Source organism: Podarcis cretensis, assembly GCF_951804945.1.
Source record: "Podarcis cretensis genome assembly, chromosome: 5".
NCBI classification, from domain to species: domain Eukaryota; kingdom Metazoa; phylum Chordata; class Lepidosauria; order Squamata; family Lacertidae; genus Podarcis; species Podarcis cretensis.
The window spans coordinates 38,431,436-38,459,331 of NC_137174.1; the positions used below are offsets into that span (position 1 = coordinate 38,431,436).

Genomic DNA, 27,896 nt, shown 5'->3' on the forward strand with positions numbered 1-27,896 from the left:
CATTGCTGTATTTTACCTTGTTAAGGTTCAAGGCCCCTCCTGCATCTTACAGCAGTGCAGTGAGTTAAAAGAAATAGGACATAATCTCTCAGGGAGTGTTAATGCTATTGAACATTAACCCTTCACGTCCAACAAGTTCATTACTCATTATGGCTGGCATCATGGTAAAGAGGTCATTCGATTGTTTTGTTACACAGAAAGCTGTAGATTTTTATGTGATACAGATGATAGGTTTTCCACTCCCTTCCTAACCTGCTCAAAAACTGAAAACATGGCAAGGAATCAGATGAACTCTTCATGTGATAAGTGGCATTAGACATGACACACACGCCATGGATATTGTCATATCAGTATACCTTGATACTTAATTAAACAGCAAACTTTGTTTACAGGATGCAAGCTATGACAGAGGCATCATTGGAGTTTAATTATGCTAGTATTGTTGCATATGCATGCAATCTGTTCAGGGATTTCCTCATCCAATCCAAGCAAGGTTGCACAGGAACAAGACATACAGAATTTTATCCAGGAAGCTTTTAATTTGTTATCTAGGGGGAAAGACCCTGTTTGTGGCAAATAGTGTGTGTGAAAAAGAACCATCAAATAATTTCTGTCCTTAGGGAAACACTGGCTAAGAGATGCACAGGATTTCAGTAGTGGTTTAACGCACCCAAAACGTTGGCATACCCATGGTGATTCCCATTTTGTGTTAAACGTCTGTGCTAGTAACTTTATCTCAGCAAGAACACACTTTGGGAATTGTATGCTTAGTTCCCTGTAATAGAACATTGGGCATGAGTAAATGTTTGGTCAGTCCCAAGAATGACTTCAGAATGCTGCAGTGGTCTTAATCTCATTTCTCCCACTCTTCCCACAGTAGTAAAAAAACATTTTGCTGGAAATCTTGGAGGAGTGGAGTAAACATGTTGGAAAATGTGCCATTTTACTGTTGTGTTGCCAGCTGTGAACAAAAAAATGCTACTTTTTTTTCATTCGTGCATACCATATTTCTCTCCACTGTGCTTTTCACAAATATTTAAAAGGTTTTAGGTTTTTCCTCACAAATACCTCATTTTTATAAGTTTAGCTCTCCCCCCTTTTTTGTTAAAATCATTTGCACAACTATTTTAAAGAGATTGGAACGCACACTGCAAAAATTATATATTTTGAGACTTGTTAAAACATGCACAACTCTCAAGAAGAACCCAGTGACTTTGTGTAGAAAATCAGTTCATGAAATAGATAATTCCTAATGCAATATTTTAGAATTTATATGACAACTTACACATTGATGGAAATTGCTCCCCTTATTTTTGTAGAGCAAGCATGAAACCACTTTCCAGGGAACTGGTTGAATACAAGTCTGTTCATTGCACGCTCCAAAGTGATTTCATGATTGCCAAACTGAATGTTTTTTTTAAAAAAATGCTGGGGTTACAACATAAGCAGAACATTCTTTTTTGTGGCGTGATACTGGTCCAGTTTGCACATAGCACCACTAAACCATGGGCAAGACTCAGTGAGCGCCCATGCCCCCCCCCCTTCGCTCCTCCACAGCCAAGAGGAGGACTTCTGCCGAGTTTGGTTTCACTTCTAAAACATATTGTCTTAGTCTTACCTACCAACCAGGATTGCTGGTTTAAAACATTGTGTCTAATTTAATTAGCCAACTGCATAACTCATAGTTTGAAGTTGGCTTGTTATGAAACTGACTACAGTTTCATGTGTGCATGCAGTTCACCATTTGTGGCCCCTCAGCATCCCGAACTATATTTATTTATTCACTACTTATAGGAATGGCCAAGGCGGCTAGCAAAATATATCAACAGTATCGTAAAAATAAATAAAAATCCATTGTACAATGAACCTTTATTCTGAAATATCATGAAGTCAGTGTGTCCACATGCTGTGAATGCCAATGTGTCCAGTAGAGAGACTAAATTTCTTTAAGTGTTCTCCAGCATTTTATGATTTCCAAGTTTGGTAGAACAAAATGCAGTTTGATAACTCAGGCATATCAGTGGATTCTCTCTAGTAGATCCAAAGCTGCAGTGTCAACAAGCAATAACAAACTACCTAGACTACACTGTAATTCAGTTTTAGTGCTCGTTAAGAAAATTTATGTAACAAATCATAAATTATGACTAGACTACTGTAATTTTTGCAAGTGCTATTTTGAGCAGTTAATGTGGAATTGGGTGCATGTTGAACACAATATGACAGAGTGCTTGTCATACTCTTGACAATAAACAATCTGAATATAACCTCGAGTCCTGAAATGGTTTTATTTTTAACTTGTCACATTCTGGTAGCAGTGCATTTGTCAGCAGCTGACTTTGCTGGGCACAAGACGTCGTTTTAGAAATCTAGATTACATCTTTCAGCGAAGTCTCCTAACGCATTTCACTTTTACCTTTTAGGGTCTGCCCTGCTTTTTTAAAACACCCAGAGTATGGCAGAAACATTAGGAATGAGTTAACAGCTGCACTAATCAATTTTGTTTTAAGCCTTCCAAAGTATTTGTCTCCAAAACGTGGTTTGAAGTACAGTGCTTTTGCTTTACTAGAAAGGGATTTGCTGCTCCAGTCTTAATTTGCACCAAGGAGATTTCTGTTTCCTTTAATTCCAGCCTACTTTCTCTAAATCCCAGAGCCTCTGTCTATAATCTTGGAGATTTCTTGGAGAACAGGCAAGGTCCCTGCAGACTTGGAGCTAGAGGAAAAAAAGGAAAACTCAGGTAACTAGTGACTGGTGAACTTGATACTGATACCAGAAATGGTCATAGAACAGATAACACTGGTCAACAACTGCGTTTTTTCAGTTGATTTAGGACGAAGTATTCAGTATTCAGGTCCGATAGCTCTGTGTGATTATGTCGAAAAGGGATCAGTTTGAAGTCATAAAACCTCAAAATCTTCCATAAATTGGTGCGGCAAAGCATAAAGTTGGGGGATCAAAACTAAGTTAATGGGGCAGCCGCCCCAAGAAGTGTATAGGAAACTCCACCTGCGTATGTGCCAATTTATGACTTATGACTTATGGGTGGACCAATGGCAAGAGAAGTCTGAACTTTGGAATTCCCATGGTTTGGAGGGAGCCGACAAACCATGTCACTGACTGCTACTTCTGCGCTGTTGATATGACTGGGATCAACAGAAAGAACCGGAGCAGCCTCAAGTATCCTGATCTTCAATCAGCACGCTGTCCTGTAGCTCATTGTGATGAAATTCCAGTGCCTATCTTCGGAGAACTTCCTGACATTAGTGACGAAGATGCCTCCAGTGTTGGAAGGACATGAAGAAGAAGTGGTTCTTGAAGATGATGCTCCACATCCATTTTCCCAAAAGGAGTTGAATGATCTAGTTCGCAACCTCAGCTTGTCAAAGGACTCTGCCGAACTGCTGGCATCCAGATTGAAGGAAAAAACCCTCCTCTCTGACAGTGCTCGCAGCAGCTTCTTCCGCAACAGGCATCAAGAGTACCTCCGTTTTTTTTCGGAAGAGAGGGACTTGGTGTACTGTGCAGATATTGCGCAGCTTCTGCTCAAGCTTGGAGTGCCACAGTACGAACCCAAAGATTGGAGACTGTTCATTGACAGCAGCAAGCAATCACTGAAATGTGTTCTGCTACACAACGGCAACCAGTTTACCTCTATACCCCTGGCTAACTCGAGTACACTGAAGGAGAACTATGAAGCAGTGAAGTATGTGCTGGAGAAAATTGGTTATGATCAGCATAAGTGGTTTATTTGTGTTGACATGAAGATGGTGAACTTTTGGTTGGGACAACAGTCTGGCTTCACCAAGTACCCCATGTTTTCTGTGCATGTGGGATAGTAGGGACCGTGCTCAGCATTACACAAAGAAGGACTGGCCTGTGCGGGAGGAATTGGTGCCTTGCAAAGAAAGGAACGTCATCAACGACCCTCTGGTGAACAGAGACAGAATACTCTTCCCACCGCTGCACATCAAACTCGGCTTAATCAAGCAGTTCACCAAGGCTCTGGACAAGGATGGTGACTGCTTCACTTACTTGTGCCAGGCTTTTCCAGGATTGACCATGGAGAAGTTGAAAGCTGGCATCTTTGACGGTCCTCAGATCCGTCAGCTCATCAGAGATCCAGAGTTCGGAAACTCAATGAACGAAGTGGAACTGGAAGCGTGGAAGGCATTTGTTCTGGTAGTGAAGAACTTTCTCGGCAACAATAAGACCAGAAACTAAGCAGAACTTGTCAACAACATGCTGACTGCTTTCAGAAACCTGGGCTGCAACATGAGCGTCAAGATGCACTACCTATTTTCACATATGGACCGGTTTCCTGAGAACCTGGGTTCAATGAGTGATGAGCAGGGGGAGATATTCCATCAGGACATGAAAGAGATGGAGACCAGGTATCAGGGTCGCTGGGACGCAGTCCTGATGGCTGACTACTGTTGGACTCTGAAGAGAGACCTCCCTGCCACTGAGCATTCCAGGAGTTCCAAGAAACGGAAGTTCAAGCCCTGAAGTTTGAAAAATGGTGAAGGAACATTCAATTTACGTGTACTTACCTTTATCAATGCCTACCATTCAGTTTACAGTAATCGATGTTTCTATCAGGTAATCAATATATGTTGTTGGAAAAACATTTTTTTTCTCTTAAAAACATTTTTAAGATGATATATGTGTTGACAAAAATCAGCTGATAATGCGACAAAAATGTAATCAATTTTGTCACAAGATCTGATTTTTTTCGAATCAACATAGCACAAAAACCTGACCTGATGGAGAGAAACAGATGCCATTTCCTGATTCAGCAGTGCAAAAATACCCTAAACCAATTGTAGAAATCTAGACAACATTCAAAAAGTTAAAAATTGTTGCCCAGTGTAATTAAACAGCCAGTCTGTGAGCATTGAGAAAAGGATGCTATAATTACTAAAACCCAGTATGGCTTTATCAAAAACAAGTCATGCCAGATGAATCTCATTTCCTTTCCTTTTTTTCTTTTTTCTATCCCCACAGGGGAACGCTGTGGGCATAGTTTACAAACCGTTTATAAGCCCCATATATTTCAGTGCAACTTATTTCTAGTAAGGTATATTCTGTATGGATTGCATCTGGGCACTATGACACTCTGAAGTCCTGTTCTGAGCCAAACCTGATCAATCGACACAAAACTGCAAGTTAAAGAAGCAAAAGTAGACTGAAATCAACAGACTTTTCTTTCCTGGTAAGTACACTGAAGATTAACAGCCTTGCTTGGGAACAAGTGCCCCCTGAGATCAATGAAGCCTTATTCTCATTCAAGTATGGCTCAATCTCAAATATGCTGAAATAGTGTTGAATACTGAGGGATTGGACTACAATCCTAACCATACCTCCTTAGAAATATATTCCTCTGAAATCAGAACTTCAGATTGTATAGTACATAGTTGTTTCCTATCAAAGGTGGACCATTCCCAAACCTGGAGAATGTTTAGAAATGGAAAATGCTTGCTGCGCATGTAAGGATAAAGCTCTGCTTTTATTTACACAGATTCTAGCAAATCGCCCTTTCAAGGCTGTAACAAGAGAGGCACTTAAGCAAGAAACAATTGCACTGGAGTTCCAGGCCCGTGCTGTTTGTTCTCTAGCCGAGTGGGTTGTCAAGATAACCCTTCACAATTAACCCCTGGTTGCCAAAGGAAAGATTACAAGTGCAACCCAACTAGAATTTTCTCAGTTCTCCTTTGCTGAAAGAGAATTGCGCCAGAAAATAATCCTGCTGGGATACACCCTGAAATGTTAACCTAACTTTTCCCAGGACTTTGTTCTGGGTCAGTATTTCAAAATTCAAGTTACGACTACAGTCTTGAGGAGGGCTTGTATTCAGATGTACTTAGCAGAGAGAAAAAGTGCAGGTCATGATGCAGTTAATTTTAGGCATTGTACATGCCATAGGTCTGAAGCACCTGATTCCCTCCAACTAACACTTGAAATTTTAATGTATTTTTAAATATTTTGTTGGAACCCGCCCAGACTGGCTGGGGAAACCCAGCCAGATGGGTGGGGTATAATAATAATAATAATAATAATAATAATAATAATTATTATTATTATTATTATTATTATTTATTTATTGAAACTAGTTTGAAGATGCTGAGAATTGTCGCTCTGTGAGGGGTGAGCTACAGTTCCCAGGGCAAAGACTATCAGTCATAGAATTGTAGAGTTGGAAAGGGATCCCAAGGGTCATCTAGTCAAACCCAACAGACCTAACTGACCCGACCTGACAGATCTGTGATTGGATTCCTCAGTGTTTTACCTTTCCCTTTTATATCCGGGGTAAGTTTTGACTTTTGTTGGAGAGGTGGTGAAGGAGGTTCTCCAACCCCAAACCCCCGTATTTCTATTTTGTTTGTATCTAGAAACTATGAACAGTATACAGTGGTACCTTGGGTTACATACGCTTCAGGTTACAGACTCCACTAACCCAGAAATAGTACCTTGGGTTAAGAACTTTGCTTCAGGATGAGAACAGAAATCGCGCGGGGGCAGCAGGAGGCTCCATTAGCTAAATTAGTACCTCAGGTTAAGAACAGTTTCAAGTTAAGAACGGACCTCCAGAACGAATTAAGTTCTTAACCCAAGGTACCACTGTACAGTGGAGCAGTTCAGCTAAGGCATGAGCTTTGGCTGTACTACTGAACTTCTCCCCCCCCTCACCAATCCCTGCTCACTCCATAAATCTGAACAGATTTGGGGAGATTTCTGGGACAGAGGGCAAGGGAAGTTCTGCTGCACTAACAGAACTACTGTTTTGGACTTTACCCTGTGTTTGCATTGAGTGAGGAATACAAAAATCAAAATAATAAAGTGTTGCTAGCATGGCAGCCTATTTTGTATTACAGTGATACCTCGGGTTAAGTACTTAATTTGTTCTGAAGGTCTGTTCTTAACCTGAAACCGTTCTTAACCTGAAGCACCATTTTAGCTAATGGGGCCTTCTGCTGCTGTGCCGCCGGAGCACAATTTCTGTTCTCATCCTGAAGCAAAGTTCTTAACCTGAGGTACTATTTCTGGGTTAGCGGAGTCTGTAGCCTGAAGCGTATGTAACCTGAAGCGCATGTAACCTGAGGTACCACTGTACTGCTTATGCTGCGTTACTGAACAATTTCTAGGAGCATTAAGTAGCAACCCCCTCTTTTTCTTTTAAAGCTTTCTGTTTTTTAAAGCAAAAAGGTTGAAGAATGACGTGACACACTCGCTTGTCATGTGCGCTGCCAACGCTAAAAATAATGTTGACATTTATAGAAGATGCACATTTGAGCCAAGTTTTCCCCACACATGACTCTTCTTGAGCTCAAAGAGGCTCTGCGTGTATCAGGATAGGCCTTTGAAACACCTTCGCTTCTCCGCCACCACCCTGTCAATTTTTTGGTATCCCATCCCCGCATTTTGTGTCTCTTCAGGCTGCTGCAGAGCAGTGAGAATTACTAGTCACCCAGAAGAGGGTTGGCATGTTGTGTACTGCCCTGGAGGGAGAGGCTGTCAGCAATACATTATGTACATAAAAGGCACTTTGGAGGATCAGGGACAAGCTACGTGGCATGAGCTCAAGCCAAGCTGGAGAGTTTGTTTTGTAAAATTATTGTCAGTTGTAGATTTGCCACCCTGCACTCACCTGGAAGCAGATGTTGTCTACTTGGCTGCCTTCCAACAGTCTTGCTTAGGGCTAATTCTGTTCTCGTGGTGCTTGAGCAATGGTTTGTTTATTAATTACCTGCCCTTCACCCTAAGTTACCCAGGGCAGGTTACAGCATTAAAATACAATATTAAAAGTAATTTTAAACAACTTAACAGCCCTAAAGATAAGCTGGGTCCTAAAAACATACTCCTTACATATCAGAAGCCGCTTTAGCACTAGCTGCATAAGGAAGGTGCCAGATATGTGGGAAGGGAATTCCACAACCTAGGGGGCCACCACAATAAAGCCCTCTCCCAGACTGCCCTTGTCTTCCAATCTCAACACCCAAGAGGGTCTGTAGGGAAGGAGGCAGTCTTTCAAAAATTTGGGGTCTGGGTCATTTAGGGCTTTAAATACCAACATTAGTGCCTTGAATTGGGCCTGCAAACAAGCTGATAACCAGTGCAGCTGTTTTAAAAGAGTGGCGCTGTGGTCTAAACCACTGAGCCTCTTGGGCTTGCCGATCGGAAGGTCGGTGGTTCAAATCCTCGCGATGAAGTGAGCTCCCGTTTCTCTGTCCCAGCTCCTGCCAACCTAGCAGTTTGAAAGCACACCAGTGCAAGTAGATAAATAGGTACCACTGCAGCAGGAAGGTAAACAGTGTTTCCGTGCATTCTGGTTTCTGTCACGGTGTTCCATTGCGCCAGAAACAGTTTATTCATGCTGGCCACATGACCAGGAAAGCTGTCTGTGGACAAACACCGGCTCCCTTAGCCTGAAAGCGAAATGAGTGCTGCAACCTTTGACTGGACTCAACCATCCAGGGGTCCTTTTACATTTTATATATATATGATGCCATACAAGCTGTCTTACTCTCCCATGACTCCTATGTGATCTAAATAAACAAACCTGATAATGCACAGGTCCACCATGACTCTGACCTATGGTGTCATCTCAAATGAATTGAAATAGCATCTGTTTGAAAAGAGTGTCAAGCTTTGTCCAAATTCCAGGAAAGAGGTCGCCAGCAAGATGCTACTTTGATATGGAAAGTGATTGAGCTCCATGGTGTATGTGTGTAGATGCTTAAGAGACAAAAATAAATGAATACATTTAACATGCTTGTTACAATCGCAATACATTTTACAGGATTGTGATATTTCATTGTCATTTGACTACTGAATTTCTAGTTCAGTCAATCCTTGTTGTTATTTCCCCCCAAAATGTCCTGAAACACCCTAAAATGGATTGCTTTGGCCCGGCCACACAGTGATGGTAGATTTCGCAAATGCTGCCCATTTGATAGTGCGGACTGCTCACCCACATGAATAATCACATCTTATCTGCTGAGTAAGTGTCATGAGGATGTGCCTTAAATAATTTCCCAAGAATCTAAGATGATACAAGAATGGAAAGAGAACTGATTGTAGAAAATCAAAACCCTGACTGTTGCAGATTTCACATCCTAAAAATGCATAGGAACACTACAGATTCTGAGACAATGCAGAAGGCACATAAATTTTAAAGCTCCATAACAGATTACATACCCAGTAATTGTAGATACTTCTTATTTTCCACGTGTTTTCATACAGCTATGTCAGCAAAGAAATTGGTCTATAAGGATGAATATGAAATATTTTAGCAGCTTCCCTCGCACTTCTGGTCACCAAAATGTAAGAAATTAAAATCACTGATGTTTTGCCAGCTTTTATGTCACCCATATATATACTGCCTGTGATGGTCACACTTCACTCTGCCCCATGGTAGGATTGATCCTGCAGTGCAGTCAGCATGACTGACTAACAGTTTCTTCCACAGGGGTTCCTTGATAGCAAAATCATTTTATTGTGAATTGTGACAGCTGACAGCACTTCCAAAATTCAGTGTGCCCAGTATTCCAAAAAAGTTGGCAACCCCTATCATAGGTAATGAGTGTTTTCATACTAAAGTGCAAACTAATAAGTGATGTCCGTTCTATAACCTGTGATTCTGTGTAATTTGTCATTGGATTTTACCTCTCAAATTGTAGATCAGTCACTAACACCAGATCCAGTCTTGGCCTTGCTTTTGAGAGAAAGCAATACAAATCCCAGATTGGGAATATGGTGGCAAGAATGTCAATAGCTAATCACTGGAAATCTTGCTCACCTTCCTCAGTTGATTACTGGGTTGGTAGAGCCTGGGATATAGGTATCTCTGAGCAACTCACGTATCAAAACTAACTACAGGGGAATCTAAATCAGATCACTTTGATGCAACTTGGTCTAAATTTTTGATTTATGTCAATACAAGAGACAGAACATGGTCCAATTAAGATTGTGGAGAGGATATGTTTCAGAACATTAGGATATAAAGTGATCCATCAGTGTCTTGGATTGTGATGATAAAATATGCACCACATAATTTAATGTAGGGTATGGCCTTCCCTTTTCTTCCCCTCCTTCTTATCCATTCTAATTTTCCTCCCCACCTTTTTTATCAGTATGTTTTATGTTGTTTGTATATTGTCTTTATTTTAATATTTTAATTTTTTATTTTAAAACAAAGGTATATATGCTTGTGTGTGTCTATAGATACAAACTGGAGCCACAGGGCTGAGGAAGAGCTATTTGACAGTGAAATGGGCTCCCTTGCAAGGTGGACTCTCCTCCATTGGAGATTTTTAAACACAGGGAGGGCTGGCCATCTGTCAGGGATTATTTAGCTGTGATTCCTGCACTGCAGTGGGTTGAACTAGGTGACCCTTGGGAATCCTATGATTCTCTATATAAAGCCCGCCTCAACACCATTTTTATTATTCACATGGCTGCTGTTTGTTCTGCATGTGGGAGGAAAGAGAGAGAGATTCTTGCAAATACTGGTAGAAAAGCAGCCTTGCTTTGCACAAGGTTTCCTCTGCTCTTTTACTTTTCTCGTTTGCATTTGTTCCCAGCTTTGATCCCTCCCCTCTTTTCCCTGCTACAGCTTAAGCCGATCCATGTAGAAATCCAGATATGCTTACAAGGCAAAATGTGTGTGCAGAAACTGTGAGGCACACAGATCAAAAGGTAGGAGAGGTGGTGTCTTTTCCACCCCCTTTTTCTGCTGTGTATGCCAAGTATGCTGTACATTCTCTTTCTCTGCTTAGCTCAATGAAAACATTGGGGATATATTACATTGCTCTGAGCCCTCCAGGGCAGTGTGGCCTGTTTCTCTTATTTAGATAGATACAGATATCTGAGAGGTCATTGTTTTGCATGTATACTAAATATATATACAGTGGTACCTTGGGTTACATACGCTTCAGGTTACAGACTCTGCTAACCCAGAAATAGTACCTCGGGTTAAGAACTTTGCTTCAGGATGAGAACAGAAATCGTGCGGCAGCAGCAGGAGGCCCCATTAACTAAAGTGGTGCTTCAGGTTAAGAACAGTTTCAGGTTAAGAACGGACCTCCGGAACGAATTAAGTACTTAACCCGAGGTACCACTGTATATATATTATCCTTACATTGCCGAGAAGAAGAGGCCTGAGTTCTGCCTGCTTTGGTTTGCGAAAGGGCAAGTCCATGTATAAGTCCTCAAGAATAGATTACTGTGATGCGCTCTCACAGTCCAAATACAAACCACAGAAAGAGAAAGTTTATTTCACTGATTTTATTTCTTCCTTTCCAAGGTCTTGTCATAAAGTGGGATGCCAGCTTCCTTTAAAAAAGGTATAAAAAGGTGGAACCTTCCTAAGTGCTTCACAGCTGTTCCCTTGTATGTATTATGTATTTTATTTACCTCCCACCTTTCCTCGGAGGAGCGCAAGTGATGCCTGAAAGAGAAAAACAGGCACTTTTTGTTGGGGGGTGGGTGGGGATGGTGCATTTCCACCCGCATCATCCAGCCCGGACACTGAGGTCCAGCGGAGAGGGCCTTCTGGCAGTTCCCTCCCTGCAAGAAGTGAGGTTACAGGGAACCAGGCAGAGGGCCTTCTTGGTAGTGGCGCCCGCCCTGTGGAACGCCCTCCCATCAGATGTCAAGGAAATAAACAACTACCTGACTTTTAGAAGACATCTGAAGGCAGCCCTGTTTTTAGTGTTTGACCTTTTATTATGTTTTTATGTGTGCTGGAAGCCGCCCAGATTGTCTGGGGAAACCTAGTCAGATGGACGGGATATAAATAACAACTTTATTCCTATTCTTTATTTTCATGCCAGGGAAAGGTCCAGTATGGTTGTAGTGAGAAATCAGTGGGCCCATCAGGAGTTTCGGTTTCCTTCAAAAGCAGCTCTCTGTATTTTGTGCGCAAGGGAGCTAGAGCTGTAGCCTCGGCGTTGCTTTTTCTGCGGCTTAGCTGGCCAAATAGCTGGCATTAAATTATGAGCTCGTAGGGAAAGGTTTTGACAGGTGCTGCAGGGCTTGTTTGGCTAGCTAGAGCATTTTGAATCAACATCTGACTTCTGAACTTTGGGGGCTGATTTTTTCCACCCTGCGACTTTGTGCCACTTAGCACAACCTCAGCAGAAATGGTTCCCTGCTGCCTGTGGCCAAGTGCATCTTAGGCATGGGTAGGCAGACAAAGGCCCGGGGGCCGGATCTGACCCAATCGCCTTCTCAATCTGGCTCGCAGACGGTCCGGGAATCAGCATGTTTTTACATGAGTAGAATGTGTGCTTTTATTTAAAATGCATCTCTGGGTAATTTGTGGGGCATAGGAATTCGTTCATTTTTGTCTTTCAAAATATAGTCCAGCCCCCCACAAGGTCTGAGGGACAGTGGACCAGCTTCCTGCTGAAAAAGTTTGCTGACCCCTGGTCTTAGGAGTGCGTGTCACAAGCAGGGGCCACAAGGTGGGTTTGGGGATGTGGATTAAGTGGGAGGCACTGGAGCGATGGGGTGGGTGTTGTTTATGGGTGTTTGTGAGCTGTGAGAGTAGCATGGGATGTGTAGTGGGTGCTGTATTATTTGTGTAGAGATATTTGGGTATACTGTGTCTATGGTACTGGGGTGACTGTTGTATACTGGGAGTCAGGATGTGCTTTGGCAAAAGTATTGCATTGTATAGTTTATTACATATGTTATTTCTGTAAACTGCTCAGAGACATTAAGTAATACTAAGTGACATATAAATATATGAAATTCTAGAGGCTGCCCCCCCCCCCCGCTCGCTCCACTCACCAACCCCAACTACTTGCCAACCCCCTTCCTCCATAACTGTTCCTTCTCTCTTTATACCTCAGTGAGTGTTTATCATGCTTTTAAGCATTTTATTGGTTGGTATTGATTTTATAGAAGTCACTTTGGGAGCCCTGTTAGCTGAAGACCAGGATACAAATGTCCAAAATAAAAAAAAGAGGATCTGTGTGTTATTTTTAATACTGCAAATGGCATACAAATCATAAAAGTACAGTGACAAAATAACAGGACAACAGTGTGCACAGCAATGCGCTCATGCCGTTTTCACTAATATTCATTTTTACAGACATTTCCCCCAAATATATGCATTTGTACATATTTTCTGGTTGGAGAACTGCATTGCAAAATCAGGAGAAGGGTGAATTTTGGAAACTAGGTAGGTTTGCATCAAAAGGCGAACTGAACCAAATTTCTTCGTGTTGCTGGAACACGCCACATGATTTCTGTGTTCTGTATGGTAATAAACGCAATATCGCAATATCAATACTGGATTCAGGAACTTCTTTCTGAACTGCAATATTTCATCAGACATCCCTTTATGGAGGCCCTTGAATCTAAACTATTGATTGTGCAATTAAAGCTCCAAATCCTCACCTTTGTGCTTCTGCTGCAGGGGTATCACGTTTCCTAAGTGCTCAGAGCACAATGTTTATGCCTGATAAAACATAATACCTCCTCTCTTAAGGACTCAATAGCACCAAGCGATTGTTAGACCGGAATGTGGCTGGACAGGAGAAATGAGCACATCAGCTTTTTGCTTTTTTTTTGGTGGGCAACAGAATTCATGTTCCCAGACCTAAACATTCTGTGAATGTCTCCTGTTTTCCCCATGTTAGTTCATTTGATGCAGTACACAGCTGGAGTGTTAAGAGGCAGCTCTGAACATTACAATTACTTGGTGCGTTTAACACCAGTATTTTCCCCACAGACAATAAAAATACTTAACCTAAGACATTCACCTTGAAATCCATCTTAACCCAGCAAAAAAGATGTGGTGTAGGTTATGTTTTTTTAAGTTGCTCTAGGTTTTTAAGCTAACGTTGGATGGCCACCAGTCATGTATGGTTTAGTTGAGGTTCCTTCACAGCAGGGGGTTGGCCTCGGTCACCCTTGGGATCCCTCCCAACTCTACATATTTATGATTCTATGACTAGGGGTTAGTCTGGTTGTGCTCTCAGGATTCCCCTCCATTCCTGTGATCTTGTAGCTGCTGCAAGAGTGGATTCTGCAGAAAAAGAGTCCGTGAAAAGTGGTCGAACCAGTCTGTCTGTGACGTTAATAGCTATAGCCAAGTCTGTGAAGTATCAGATGTTGTTATGTTATGCTTGGGCTAAACTGTTCCACAGAAAATAGCTGGAAATCTTTCTAGGAGGTGAGCTTAGGCAGGAAGGTATTCTTCCCTCTCTCACCTGGCTGGAGGTGTGTGTGTGTGTGTGTGCATGCTAAACAAAACCATATCACAGAAACACTACAATCACTACCAACCTTCATACTATAGAAACTAAACCCAAGGCACTTGCAAGCTCCCATAAAAAAAATCACTGCTCAGAGACTGGAGGTGTGCTTGAAAATGTATTGACTCTGTCTAAAATTGATCAGAAATGTAACACCAATTGGCATCTGCTAGAAGGATAGATATTTTTAATTGGCTGGATATGTAATTTTTCCTAAATATGAATTTAATTATTATAGGTGTGTTTTTCTCTCTGCTGTTTTAAGCTGCTTTCAACAGATGTTGGGAAGACAGCATTTAATTTTTGTTTAAAAAATGTAAATAAGTCAACTGAAGCAAAAGTATACTATGTGAGGGTACAAATATATAGGCTCAGCTCCATAAAGGATTTCACAGCCCAATGGCTTCTGCAAATGACTAGGAGATGTCTGGTTTTCCATCGGGTTGCAGCCCTTGAGGTTTATGGCAAGCCATGCTGCGGAGAGACCCTCCTGCAACCTTAGTAGTGTGAATGGAACCACTAGGCCTGGTAGGGCTGCTAGGAGGTCCCATGGGCATGGCCAAATTGTTCGGTTCTCTCCCCATCCTCCTTCCTTGCAAAGCTAGTGTGGACACTCAAGTGCTAACAACTTGAAAAGTTGCCACGCTTAACTAAACTGCCAAGGCAACTTTAGGTTCAGTTTGGTCTTCCTTTTGGTCCCTGCTGTCATAGGTGTTTCTTGGGGCAGGAGAAGACAATAGAACAAAATTCCAAGAACTATAAGAAGAACAAATCCTATGCCGCTCCATTAAAAAGATGATCACCACATAGCTGGCCAGAAATCACACTTCAGTGCAATCTAAATTAATGACTGGAGCAAACAGAGACGCCTTAAGTCTGGTGCCTGCAAGCTGATGATGATGGTGATTAACATTCATACACTGCCTGTCATCCGAAGATCACAGGGCGGTTTTCAGCATTAAAATACAAAATGGAAAAACACAAAATGCGTATCATAATAAGAACAGCCCCCAAAAAACCTCCTCCCACAAACACATTTAAAAGGCCATAGATTATTTAGCAGCCAAGGGTCTGGTTATAGAATAATGATGGCATCACACATGCTTCCCAGGGGGAGAGCATTCCACAAATGGGGAGCCATTCCTGAAAGAGCAGGTTCTCAGGTTGCCACTCACCTCACTTCCCTCGCAGGAGGCTCACGGAGAAGAGACTCTGATGATGGTCATGTGGGGACAGGCAATCCTTGAGGTACTGGGGTCCTGAGGTGCAGAAGGCTTTAAAGCTCAAAAACAGTACTTTGACATGAGTTTGGAAATGGAGTGCCAATGCAGTCAAGCCAATGCAGACTTGGCACAATGGACTCTGGAAATCCCCTTGAGATTCAGCTGGTCATCCATTATTGGGGTTTGGGCTCAAGGTACTCGTGCTTTGATCCTTTGGGATACTGGCAAACCAGTAAATAAAGGTAAAACAGCCGGTTAGCAGTTTAATCTTGGTAATAGACACAGAAGATCATACAAAGCTCTTAACAACTTGGGTCCAGGATGCTGTAAGGACCACTTTAGCCCTTATGTCCTGGCTTGACCACTGAGTCATGTTACAGAGGTCTGGCTGGCCTCCATTGAGAGTTGCACATTTTGTGTCAGAAGCCCTGAGCTCTTCCAGCAAAGTTTCAGTATGTTAAATTTCAGCCATCTCCTTAGACCTTTTTATGTAGACAGGCCTATGCAACCTTTTTGATCAGTCATTTTAATCATTTTATGTTTTTATGATGGTTTTATACCACCATGTTCTATTGTCTAAATTGGCAACATATACTCTATAAATAAAAATTCAAAGTGTTTATTGAATAGGAGCGAGGGCAACACATGAAATCTATTTAGGAACCACTATCCTCCAGTAAGCCTTTAATTGAATTGCTGTTGGTCTAACTGCATTCAGTTCAGGTTTCGATGCAGCAGGGAGGAGACTACTCATAAAATTCTGTTTTTTTACTACTGGCTTCCATGCTGTTGTGCTGTCTAAATGATTATTGCTTTGCAATAAAGCTGCCTCCACAGTCTGCAGGCAGTATTTTCATAATATAGCCAGGATAAATGCTCATAACCACGCTCAATTATTTACAGAAGAGCTTAATTAAAACAAGTGTAGATTTAAATAAAGCAGCAAGCAAAGTTCAATGATGTGTAAGAGAGATGTTGCAGTGTTAATGCTTTCCTCTCACCATAAATGTAATTTGGTTGTCCGGGTGTAATGTGAACAAGATGCCCTGGTCATTCCAGACACAGAACTTGAATTTAACCCATAAGGTCTCACTCCCAATGTCTATTTTATACAACCCACTTTTAAAGCTATCGTCTGTCCGCTTAACCCTCTTACATCATTTGTTTTGACATCAATCTGCCTTTGAGTTAAATTGGAGCACCTTTTAAACTCCCAGATAGCAATAAAGATACAATTTATTTCAGCGTGACTCTGTGTTTAACATAATAAATTTATTGGAAATCACAGTCGGAAAACACTGCTAAACACACGTTACTAGGTACACTGGCCTCCACAGTGTTGTTGACATGATTATTTTTTAACAAAACTGCTACTGAGATTCATTAGAGCAGTTTTGTGTTGAGCAACTGTGAGTCTCAAGCACTTTAGGGTTGAGTATTTATTTATTTAGAGACAAACCAACCAGCTGGGAAAAGATACAACCTTCCAATGAGGCATCCTTCATTAGAAATCTCTGGAGGAGAAAACCAAAGAGAAAACCAAAAATGCCTAGGTAAAATATGGAAGGTGTTTAATAAACCCCAGTGGATTAATAAGAAATAATACAAATAAAACATGAGTGCTAACAAGTTTGATCTTTGAGAGTATTAACTCCTGTGTCAAGATAAAGACAACTTGGAGAAGAATGAGCCTCCTAAGGTTAAGCTTAGCCTGCGATCCAATGGATGCCTGCAATGTTTTATAATGTTGGGGTTTTTTTAATTAAAGAAATGAAATACAGTTTTTTACAAAAAGAACACAATTTTGGTCAGTTGCTGGAGATAGGTAGTGCCTTTCCTATTCAATTTTAATAGGGGTAAATAGGATCCTTTCTTTTTGCAAGTTAAACAGAAATTTTCTTTTTTTTTTAAGGGTGGGGATATGAAACATCACAGTGCAACTGGCCTCAATTGTTGAGGATTTCATGGTGCATGAAATGGTTCAGGGTTTTTTGTTTTTAAATTGAAAACAGTGACTTAAAAAGCCACCCCAACTTGGGCAGATAAATCAGTCATGTTTCTGTATTTGCCACTTTTTTCTAATGTGTATGTGGGGGGGAGGGAGAGATCACATGAGCCATCCTTACTATATAAACAAGGGTTGCTTGAATACTGAACAAACTCCTAGAACCCCATGGATTTTACACATCTTTTGACGAGACACCTAATGCATCTGCTGGAATTTGTAAAGTTTGGGTATGAGCACTCTTAATGGTGATCTAAATGGAAGAAGACCGGGATTAGCAAAGGCTCTGCAATTGTAATATAGAAGTTGGCACAACACAGCAATTCCTTGTGGACAAAGAGATTTTGCTGTGTACACAGAGCTGCCTTGCACGCAATAGTTTCCTGGTTTACTGCACAAATGGGCACAAGGCCAGTGCACTGGTGGATCTTCTATCTGTGCATGGGAACTTGTGCTTCTTCCTTGTGAAATCTAAGCTCCCCCTTCCCACTGCAACCCCTGAAAAGCCACTCCAGAAACTGGAGAAACCCTCTAGAATAGCCACCAACCCAGTTTTGAAGCTGCTGTAGGTATAAGACATCAGCCAAGCATTGGTTCACTTGTGACAGTGCTTCCCTATATCATGGGGCTTTTTGAATCCTTGATTCTACTTTCCAGTGCCTAACAAATTCAAACCCCTCTTTCCAACACCAATGTCTCAGCCACACATTGAGGCTTTCAATCTCCTACACAGCAATAGAAATATCACTTCCAGAACCACACAACTTGCATTTCCCAATGATCATTTAGCATAAAGCAATAGGTTAACTAATTTGGGGTTGGAGAAGGTGGGCTCAGACATTTTATGAAATTAAGCAAAGCAAATGGCGGCATGGTCCAAGGATCTGCAGTGGAAAAGAGAAAGGAATTATAGATAGTACAACATAATCCTGCATAACCAAATCTGGGCAGAGTGAAGATGCTCTCGTAGAACTGGGATAATGAACAGCAAGCTCCTTTATGGGAGCTGAAATTTGATGTCACTACTTGATGTATGCTAGTAGAAATAATCAAACTAATATATTGGTTGTTAAATTAAGCAATGGATATAGTTCAGTGTTTAATAGTTTATTCCCCCAAACATTTAAAGGAATTAAAGCAATCTATGTTACTATATTTGACACCATACACTAAAGAATATAAAAAAACTTTATTCAATCTAATCCAGTATGTGATCGTAAATTGCACTACTAAAAACATGTCAAAAGCACAGTAACCAAGGAAATGCTTTTTGCTACTGAATTTAAAATATAATCCCACATTCTTCACAGTACATTTGTAGTGATAAAACAATAATTTCAGCAATTTTACCATAGAACAAAATTTTAGACCAACCAATCTGTACTTTTAGGTTTTGTAAGAGATAGTTTAAAAACCAGCAGGTATCAAAGAGCTGGTATATATAAAGTAAAGATCACCTAGAAGGCTTCTTACAACAGGAATTTCTGCAAGAAATGTTTTATAGTGCTGAAAACTCATAGAAAGCCAACATTCTGCAGGATACTGCTGAATATATAAATATATAGATATCAAAAGTCAAATTGACTTACAGTGGGGGTTTTTAGTATTTACAACAAGAAACTAAAGTATTCTGTTATGCTTTAGGTTTTTCCACATATACCAATGCTGGAATACTAGCTGGTCATTATTACCTTTTAAAATATTACATTTTTATATTTAAAGTAAAGCTTGCTATGGAAATAATAATATTTCTTTAGCATACGTTATTACAATCAAACAAAGACTTTTTTCCCATTTGCATCACTTCTGGTCAACAACTATTTACCAGTACTTTAAAAAGATGTGTTTATTACCTTTTCCATGCATTAGATATTTGAATTAGAACATAATTTGAGAATTTAAGAGACACTCAATGGTTCTTTAATCCTGCCAAAGCAAATACCACTTGTAAACCCAGAATGACTGTCATTTGTTACTTCGCGATGATGTGACTTGTACAGAACCCAATATTTAAACACTGATACACTAATTTCTACTGTTAAGAAAAAGTGCATTTTAAATATCTCCCTTATCAACCTCAATCCTGCCATGTACTAGGAAATCCATCTCATTGACTGGAATGGGACTTGTGCACACATGTCTAGATTGGAACCTATGCTCCAATCCAAAGAATTTACTTATAGGTGCCACCAAAATCAAGGACACTTTGAAAATAGATTTCAAAAGAGATGCAGTTAAGGTGAGTGCCAGATAAGTCTTAAAAAAATAAAAATAGAAAATAGAAAACTGACTTCAGTAAAGCAGGATTGACTTGTGTAAGCAATAGTCTTTTAACATTCACAACTGAACATTTATACTTCCTTCTAAACACAGCTATGTGTTACCAGTGCTTATTTTTGAACCCTTGCTTCTTGATAATGACTCCACAATTTGGTTGTGCTTCCACAGCATACTGGCACTAAGCAACAGTCTAATATTGAAACTAGTCACATATAGATTGTAATTCAGTTTTTCAGTTTTACTGGTGGCAGACAGGAGTTAATTATATATAATGCTACTTGCTTTACAATGAAAGAGCCAAAAGACAGCAATCTGTTGAATATTTTTAAAAAATAAAAAAGCAATTTGCTGGTGTTCCAAGTTATCAGACCCAGACAGGTTTTTCTATATTTAATGAAACTTCTAACAATCTGGGCTGTTATGATGGACTATGTGAACTAGCAAGAAAATGTGTTGAGTTCTGCTATCACTAATTTGAGGCTTATTCTTTAGCTTCCTCTATGAATATGGGAACCCTTATTAACTGACATTCCAGAGTTCTACTTGGCAATAATAAACTATGCATATTTTTAGAAGTTTCTTATATTGGCCCATTTAGCAAAGTAATGTGCATTTACTGCAATAAGCATACAAAATATAATTCAATACAGTCTGCACATAATTTATTAACTTCACAACTGTTTGGCTTCTGTTTTGAAAGAAGGCAACATTTGCCCATAGGAAAATGATTCAGATGTCTTCCGCCACAAAGTAAACACGTCAGTGAAAACAAATCACATTCTTAGGATCAACAACTAAGGAGGATTTGCCCTGCCATAATAAGGTATTTTTTTATTCTAGGGGGTGGGGTGGGGACCACAAAAAACAGCAACATATCCTCCAGTTTCAGCTCCTTTAGCCAAATAATAGGTATTGGTACATTGCTGCTGAATATAGCAGATGAGATTGTAAAAGTCTGACATCCACAGTCATTTATGCACCTTCTTGCTCAGGATAGTTTAAAATTTTCCGATGAGCTTGTCGCAAATATTGCTGCTGTTTGAAATAGACCTTGAAAGCTCCTTTTATAGCAACAAAAGCAATTCCGCCCTAAAATAAAAGGGAACAATTATTCAAAACTGACAGAACACGTTTAACACCTAATATATATATTTTTAATGGTTACATACACACACAGGATTGTCAAGCCCCGTTTCCTTTGAAGTTCGGCTAATTAGAGCAATTCTGTACTAAAACCCGAAGCATACATTTCCCTGTCACAATGGGGGTAATCTAATGTTTCTATGCTGAGTTTGCACATTCTTTTGAAAGTTTTCATTCACTTAAATGGGGAGGGGAGGGTTATGGTTTGTTCTGGGGCTAAATCTCAACCTTCTCACACACACCCTGGGCCATTTTGACAGGTGGGTGGGGCCACTGACACAAAAGAGAAGAAGAGGTCATTTAATCCTTCACAACTCATGCCCAGTCCTCCAGTCCATGGTTCACAGGATTGTGTGAATGCAATCCTAGAGCAGGGGGGGGGGCACCTCCAGCATGTCCCAATCTGTCTCCCAAGGCTGTTTCCTAAAAAAAACAACCCACCCACCTGCTCCATCTATATGTGACATCATGTGCAGTTAAGGATGCTTTCCAAAGGAACAACCAGAAAGTATCCTTGGACCCCCAGCACCACCACTAACCCCCAGACCCTATGCAATAGGACCTACTGAAACTCCAAAGTGCCATATCAATGCTATCTGCATATTTTAACTGATATTACGTAACAGTAAATGTAACAAAACACACCAAGCGTGTTATTTGACAGAAGTACGACAAAGGTGAAAATATGCAGAGAGAAGCCAAATCTCCTACACGTCTGCCAATCTAGTTCTATAAAGGAAACTTTACACAGTCTTACCAAAATTGTTCGCTGAAGATTAGAGTTAACACTGCTGAACATCAACTTGCCAACTATTGTAGCAATAGTGGGAAAGACAAGAGCTCCACAGAGAATACGAGTAGCAGAGACGTGATCTGCCAGAGGGTTGGCCTCAGCTGGAATACGAGGAACAGGACATCCAATCCCTAAAGAAAAATGCCATTGCTAACCAAGAATTAGAGTGCACTAATCCCAGATTTGTATTACAAATTTAACCTCTCCATTCCAATTAGCTCTTTGATTTAATGGTTTTGAGTACTCCTAGCCAGAAAACTTATGTACTGCAACACATTCTAATAAAATTATTTATGGAATTTACTTCTAGTTTCACAGATTAGAAAGTGGTGCTCACAATTACACAGTTTTTAGTCTTTATACTGCAATACCTTCTTGCAAGCTGCATTTGGGAGATGGAACTCATCTAACCAAATATTGTGCTGGACAATGTCTTTTTACTTAGCACCAAGGAGAGAAAAAGAGAAGTGCTATATTTTGGATACTAAAATCTATCTTACCATCCCTCCTCTCAGAAACAGCCAAGCCTAGATATTCTACTCAAATTTTGGTAGCATTACCTGGAAATATGCTGTTCAGAATCTGTAGTTTGTTAGAATATTTTCGCCACAATCTAAGCACATAGTCTTCCCAGCGAATCATCTTTCCCAGTATAAGCATAACTGGGATGGTGGGAAGTCCAATTAAAAGGAATAAAGGATCAGCTCTTTCCATAACATCGAGGCCTTCTTTATGACCCACAACCTGATGAATAAAAAAACACATTATTACATTAAGCACAGCACCATTCTAAATAGAGGTAATGTGGCTACTTTACAATGGCTTGACTTCAGGAGCTACAATTAAAGAACAACCTAATTTGAACCACCATCCAGAGAACCTACATGCCACTGCCCTGTACACTTATAGTAGTGCTATTAGCTTCTCTTGCACACTGAGATCAGAGTGCCAGACCTTCTGGGCTGCTGAGCAACTCATACGATTAGGCAACTGTTTGTCTCTCTTAGGCTAGATATCCATTTAGAACCCACTGCACCATCAAGTCAAATAATCCTGTTTCTGAGTATACGTAATTACTGCATATGAGTTTGGCAGAACAGGAAACAATCTTGTAACTGAAACCTGACAAACCATTTTAAAAAGATATAGATACATATCTGAAATGGACTAGATCTGAAACAAGGAAGTATTTTTAAGCAGCTGTTTTCGGTATTAATTCCGCTATATATGTCCAAAAGCATCTTGATATGAGTCATGAGGAGTGTTGCAGTCAAGAAAGAGCGCTACTCCACAAAAACTTCAAAATAAATGTTTGATATATATATGCTACTCAAAAATGATGTTCCTAGAACTATGTATCAAGAACAGAACCCATGAGTAAAGCTAACTTTTTAAAATGTCCGATATTTTTCAATCCACAGTTGTGCTGATAAATAACCACAATCTATAAATAATTGAAAACTTATGACAGCAGTAATACATTGAGCACATCTGTGCAGTTGTCAAAAGCCTGCTTCAAGTACTATATATAAAGTGAACAGATGGATGGTGAAGGTACTGCAAGTGACTCCATATCTATACTCAAAGGCAGGAGCGCATCAAAAATGAGTCCTGGCTTGTGTCTTTCCTCCAACTATTCCTCTAGACAGAAAAGATGAAAAATTGGGAAGAGGCTGAGAACAAACTTGTTCACTGAAACTATATAGGAAGTCTATATCCAGGCTGAGGGCTTGTTCTGAGCATTCTCCCTTTGCTCTCAACTAGGTATTTATTTCATTTGTTTCCCAGCTTTCCTGGGAACAGAATACAGAACAGAACAGAATACAGAAGCATTTTATCATCACAACAGGGGGAAGGCTAGCCCAAGCAAGAATAACTGGCCCAAGGTCATCCAGTAAGCTTTATGGTGAAACAGTGACTGCTTCCTTCCCCTGACCCCCCCCCCCAAATGGGAAAGGTGAGCAATAAGCAGTGAGAGAATCATGGTGAGCATGAGAAAAGCAAGAGAAAAATCTCAGATCGTAGGTAGAAGCAACAGCAATTATCAAGGAATCTGTTTCTCATCCAGATGCCCGCAGTGACTCCCATATAGTTTAGCAGAGCTTGTTAATGAATAGAAAAGCATGAATACATGTGGGCATATGCAGAGAAATACAGACACAGGCAGAAATGGACAGATGTGAGGCTTTGCAGGATATTTATGATGGAATATATTCAAACAGATGCTTGTGTAGAGGGAGGAGCTGAATACAGCTGTGCCTGTTAGATGGGATTTGTCAATCTGTAAGCACAGAGTTACATGAAATAGGAAGGCGGGTAAGGAAAAACCACCACATGGGTAAGGAAAGAAGAATATGGAGTCACGCTCTTGTAAACTGTGTTTTCCAATCCTCTCACGGAATTTTCTTCCTTACAAAAAAACCAAACAAACTTCTTCAGCAACTGTCTAGAAGTTTGCAGCTTGATTAAGATAATGTAACATTTAGAAAGTGCATCTGAACCTGCATCACTGTTACTGCTCCGTAAGTGACAGCTGTCCAGTAGATAGAGCCCACCATTATTCCAGCTGCAGCAAATGGACAGGCTTTTGAGATAAGGCGATCTGCCAGGTCCAAGACATAAACAACTGGACCTATAACATAAAGGAGAAATAAAGTTTTGTAGCAGAGATGATGAATCAAAAGAGTATATAGCATGGCACTACCTCTATTAACTCTATCACTGTCTTTTATGATTGGATGCTATGAGCTGCTCTGAGAATCTCAGTGCAGGATAATAATAGAACAAAAATCAACCCTGAATGTTACACTGTCCCTTGCATCACTGTACATCACCTTGAGACAATTGTGCATAAGGCAAATGATGATATCTTCCTTATTACATAAGAATGTAATGTCACCACCCTCTACAGTTTGCATTGCTTATAGGCAGATGGGAGTTCGCACCCAGCCCCGCACATCTCCTTCAAGCCCCCACTGAGGCTTGAAAGGCCTCATGAGGATGTTTACAAAGTGTGGTTTTAAATCCCTGTGGTCCACTTTTAAATCCCGACAATTGGGGTTTCAAAGTGAAGCACCCCTTGACAGCAATATGGCATAAGGTGACTGACAGGTGGGCAGCATGTGGGTGGAAGGAGCTGTGAGGGTTAGGGGTGAGGTGTGAAAGATGCAGAGTTGCCAAGGGAGGGTGAGGGTGAGGGGGTTGGCAAGCTGAGCAAGCAGGGATGGAGCCCCTGGTTAATATTAGTAATAATGATGGTAATATAATAATATTCCAGTTGTGTGCTCCTCGCAACCCACTCTTCATGGAAGTTTCACATGCGCATCTTACCTAGTTTTGGAAATACTATTAAGTATTCTGCATTGCACTGAGGACAGGCAACACGAGCTGTACTGTTCCCTCTCTGTTTTTCATCCACCCAGCGCTGTAGACAAGTTTGGTGAACCCATTTCGTAGAGCCTCTACACCTGCATGGTCTCACCCACTCTGCTGTTCTGTCATCCTCATCAGTTGCAAAACACACCCAACAACTCCTGAAAGTTAAGCACAAGTGACACATCAGAAAGTTTTAGCTGTCAAGATCGTAAGAATAAAATCTCCCCAACCATTTTATTGCTAACTTGTTTACCTAGAAAGGGCATTTCCTAAATGCAGTGCTACTAACTCAAATTCATCAATACCATATTCTAATAGCTAGATTTTAAAAAAATAAACGTGTGTGCTTAATCCTAATGCCATTTCTTAAAATCATATTTTGCATCATTCGTGTCTGAAGTAATTGAGGTCCATTTGCAATTTTCTGATTTATTCATAATGTATTCCAACAAATGAACAAATTATTCTACATATAATATTGATATTTTGGTCTTTTCTGAATAGGGAATGTTTACATCCTGGCAACATGTACAAATAAAGAAAAATGTGACTGTAAAATTAAGGAAGGAAATACACTTAATTCTCTTGTAGATTGATTATTTTATTTTTAGTTATAAATGTGTTTGACAGTAATCTAGCGAAGGGAAAATTGCCCTCTTGCAATTGATCTTTCCCCTCCTGTTCAGATAACGGAGTGATTGCATTATAAATATATCTAAGTCTGTAGAGCCCTTTGCTTTCCACAATCAATCATAATCACAGCACCATACAGAAAATGCACAGCAAAAGAGACATACATTTCCTTTTCCAATATGGAGAGAGAAAAAAATCCATTATTCTTATCATGTCAAATCTACATAACTATGGCACTGCAACTAAGCAGAATTCTACCTTCATTCACTTCATTTCTTTCTTACTTCCGTCAAGAATATTGTTACTGGGCAGTATATAATATACTGGGCAGTATATAATAATAAATACAGCAAATAAATAAATACAAAAATTTCTAAGAACTACAACTTTTAAATGTTATTCGGGAAGAGTAGAATGATCTAGAGTTCAGAATAGGGTAGTAAGTAAATTCACAAAGAAACTGTACAGTTAATTACAACTTTCCCACATTTGCACAGGAAACATTTCTGGCTGATTGTGTTCAAAAAATCCTGCACAGAAATGAATAAATGCTTATTTATGTAAACTATTTTAATCCATTCCATATTTATAATCACATGATAGGACAGAAAATAATCATATTTCTTATTTCCAAAATGCTTATCCTGCCTTTCAATGGCTAATTTGCATTCTCAGGGCATCTGAGAAACGCAAACACAAAAAACCCATCCTCATCCAGGAAAGATACACAAATAGTTGTATCAGGAGCAAAAACAACAGTAGACAATTTACTGGGAAGATAATCAAAATTGAATCTTAAATTGAAGGCAGGGTGGACTGATCAAATCTTTCATCTTGGAATTCATCTATTTTCTGAAGCAGCATGCATACCAGTTGGGTGCTATAACAATTAAACACATTTTTCTGCAAACAAATACATTTCCAATGAACTTCAGACTTCTGCTTGTGGTATAAGGCCTTTACTTCTTCAGCTCAAACTACACCATAGAAAATAGGTCTGTAATCCTACTTACTGTTCTAAACCACTTTGGTGCCTGCCACCAGGCTCAGAATAATGGAGGCAAACCAACAAGATCTGATGGGGCACCCCTGCACAAGCATTATTTACCATTGTTATAAACCGTTTGGCACAGGATTTCCAGAGTTTATTCAAATAAAGATTTAAATATTTTAAAGTAAGCAGCACCAGCTGATGCGGCTTTTAGGAATTTTATAAATTCATGAATAAGGACACAAGGAACTTAATTACTACCACCCTGCCCTCAATAGCATGGGCCAGCAGACTTTTTCAGCCGTGGGCCAGTTCACCGTCCCTCAGACCATGTGGTGGATGGACTGGACTATATTTTGAAAAAAAATAATGAATGAATTCCTATGCCCCACAAATAACCCAGAGATGCATTTTAAATAAAAGGACACATTCTACTCATGTAAAAACACGATGATTCCTGGACCGTCTGCAGGCCGGATTTAGAAGGCGATTGGGCTGGATCCAGCCCCCGGGGCCTTAGTTTGCCTATCCATGCTCAATAGCTTCAGACTTGGCAATCAACAAATTATCTTGGGAAAGTCCCCTAACAAAAATTAGAATACACCATAGAAAGAGTATATGTTATCTTATATACCCAATCTTAGCTATATCATTACCACCTTTATTTCACTACAGCTCTGTCCACTATTTTGTGTGTGTGTGTGTCTTTTGTATTCACGTCTAACCAACGGTATTCCCTGTTTACTTTCAACTTTCCATTATTTAAGCAACACTCTCCCCCCAAAAAGAAATGATGAGACAGTGCTAAGATGTTGGAACTACACGGCAACAGAAAAGCATTTATCCAAGCTTTAAAAAAATGCATACAGGAAATAAATTGAACAATTCAATCTTTCTTTTCACTATTACAGAAGAAGTGGAATTTCTACACACAGACACACACACACATCAAAAAGCAAAACAGAAATAAAGTCGCAAATGCAGAAACTACTAAACATCCTCACTGAAATTTGAGGAGTCTTTCGAACCAAAAATAACACCAGACTGGTATATTAACTCTTTCACCTAGAAGACACATACATGGCATATTTCATAGCTTGCTCAAGTTACAATGTATGATGGCTACCTCTGAACTGTTAATGAGTGCAAAACTGGGCCACACAGATAAAGTTGTGACATGCCTTGGGGC

General features: G+C 40.2%; 1 protein-coding gene across 3 annotated transcripts in view; it reads right to left on the minus strand.

Annotated features, from left to right (window-relative positions):
* Positions 1-1,945: 1,945 nt before the first annotated feature.
* The window catches only part of MARCHF5 (membrane associated ring-CH-type finger 5), a 34,004-nt gene continuing 8,053 nt past the window's right edge, over positions 1,946-27,896 (minus strand). Inside the window, exons 2-7 of one of the 3 annotated variants that reach the window (XR_013839596.1) lie at positions 25,039-25,241; positions 24,210-24,340; positions 22,269-22,452; positions 21,673-21,839; positions 15,440-20,861; positions 1,946-2,712 (exon numbers count right to left, since the gene is read on the minus strand). Coding sequence is in view for 2 of the 3 variants with exons in the window: in XM_079978620.1 (XP_079834746.1) it covers positions 20,745-20,861; positions 21,673-21,839; positions 22,269-22,452; positions 24,210-24,340; positions 25,039-25,241 (802 nt within the window). In the remaining variant the exon portion in view is untranslated. Of the gene's footprint in view, positions 2,713-15,439; positions 20,862-21,672; positions 21,840-22,268; positions 22,453-24,209; positions 24,341-25,038; positions 25,242-27,896 lie in introns of those variants that run through there. The other 2 variants (XM_079978619.1, XM_079978620.1) reach the window with 2 other exon arrangements.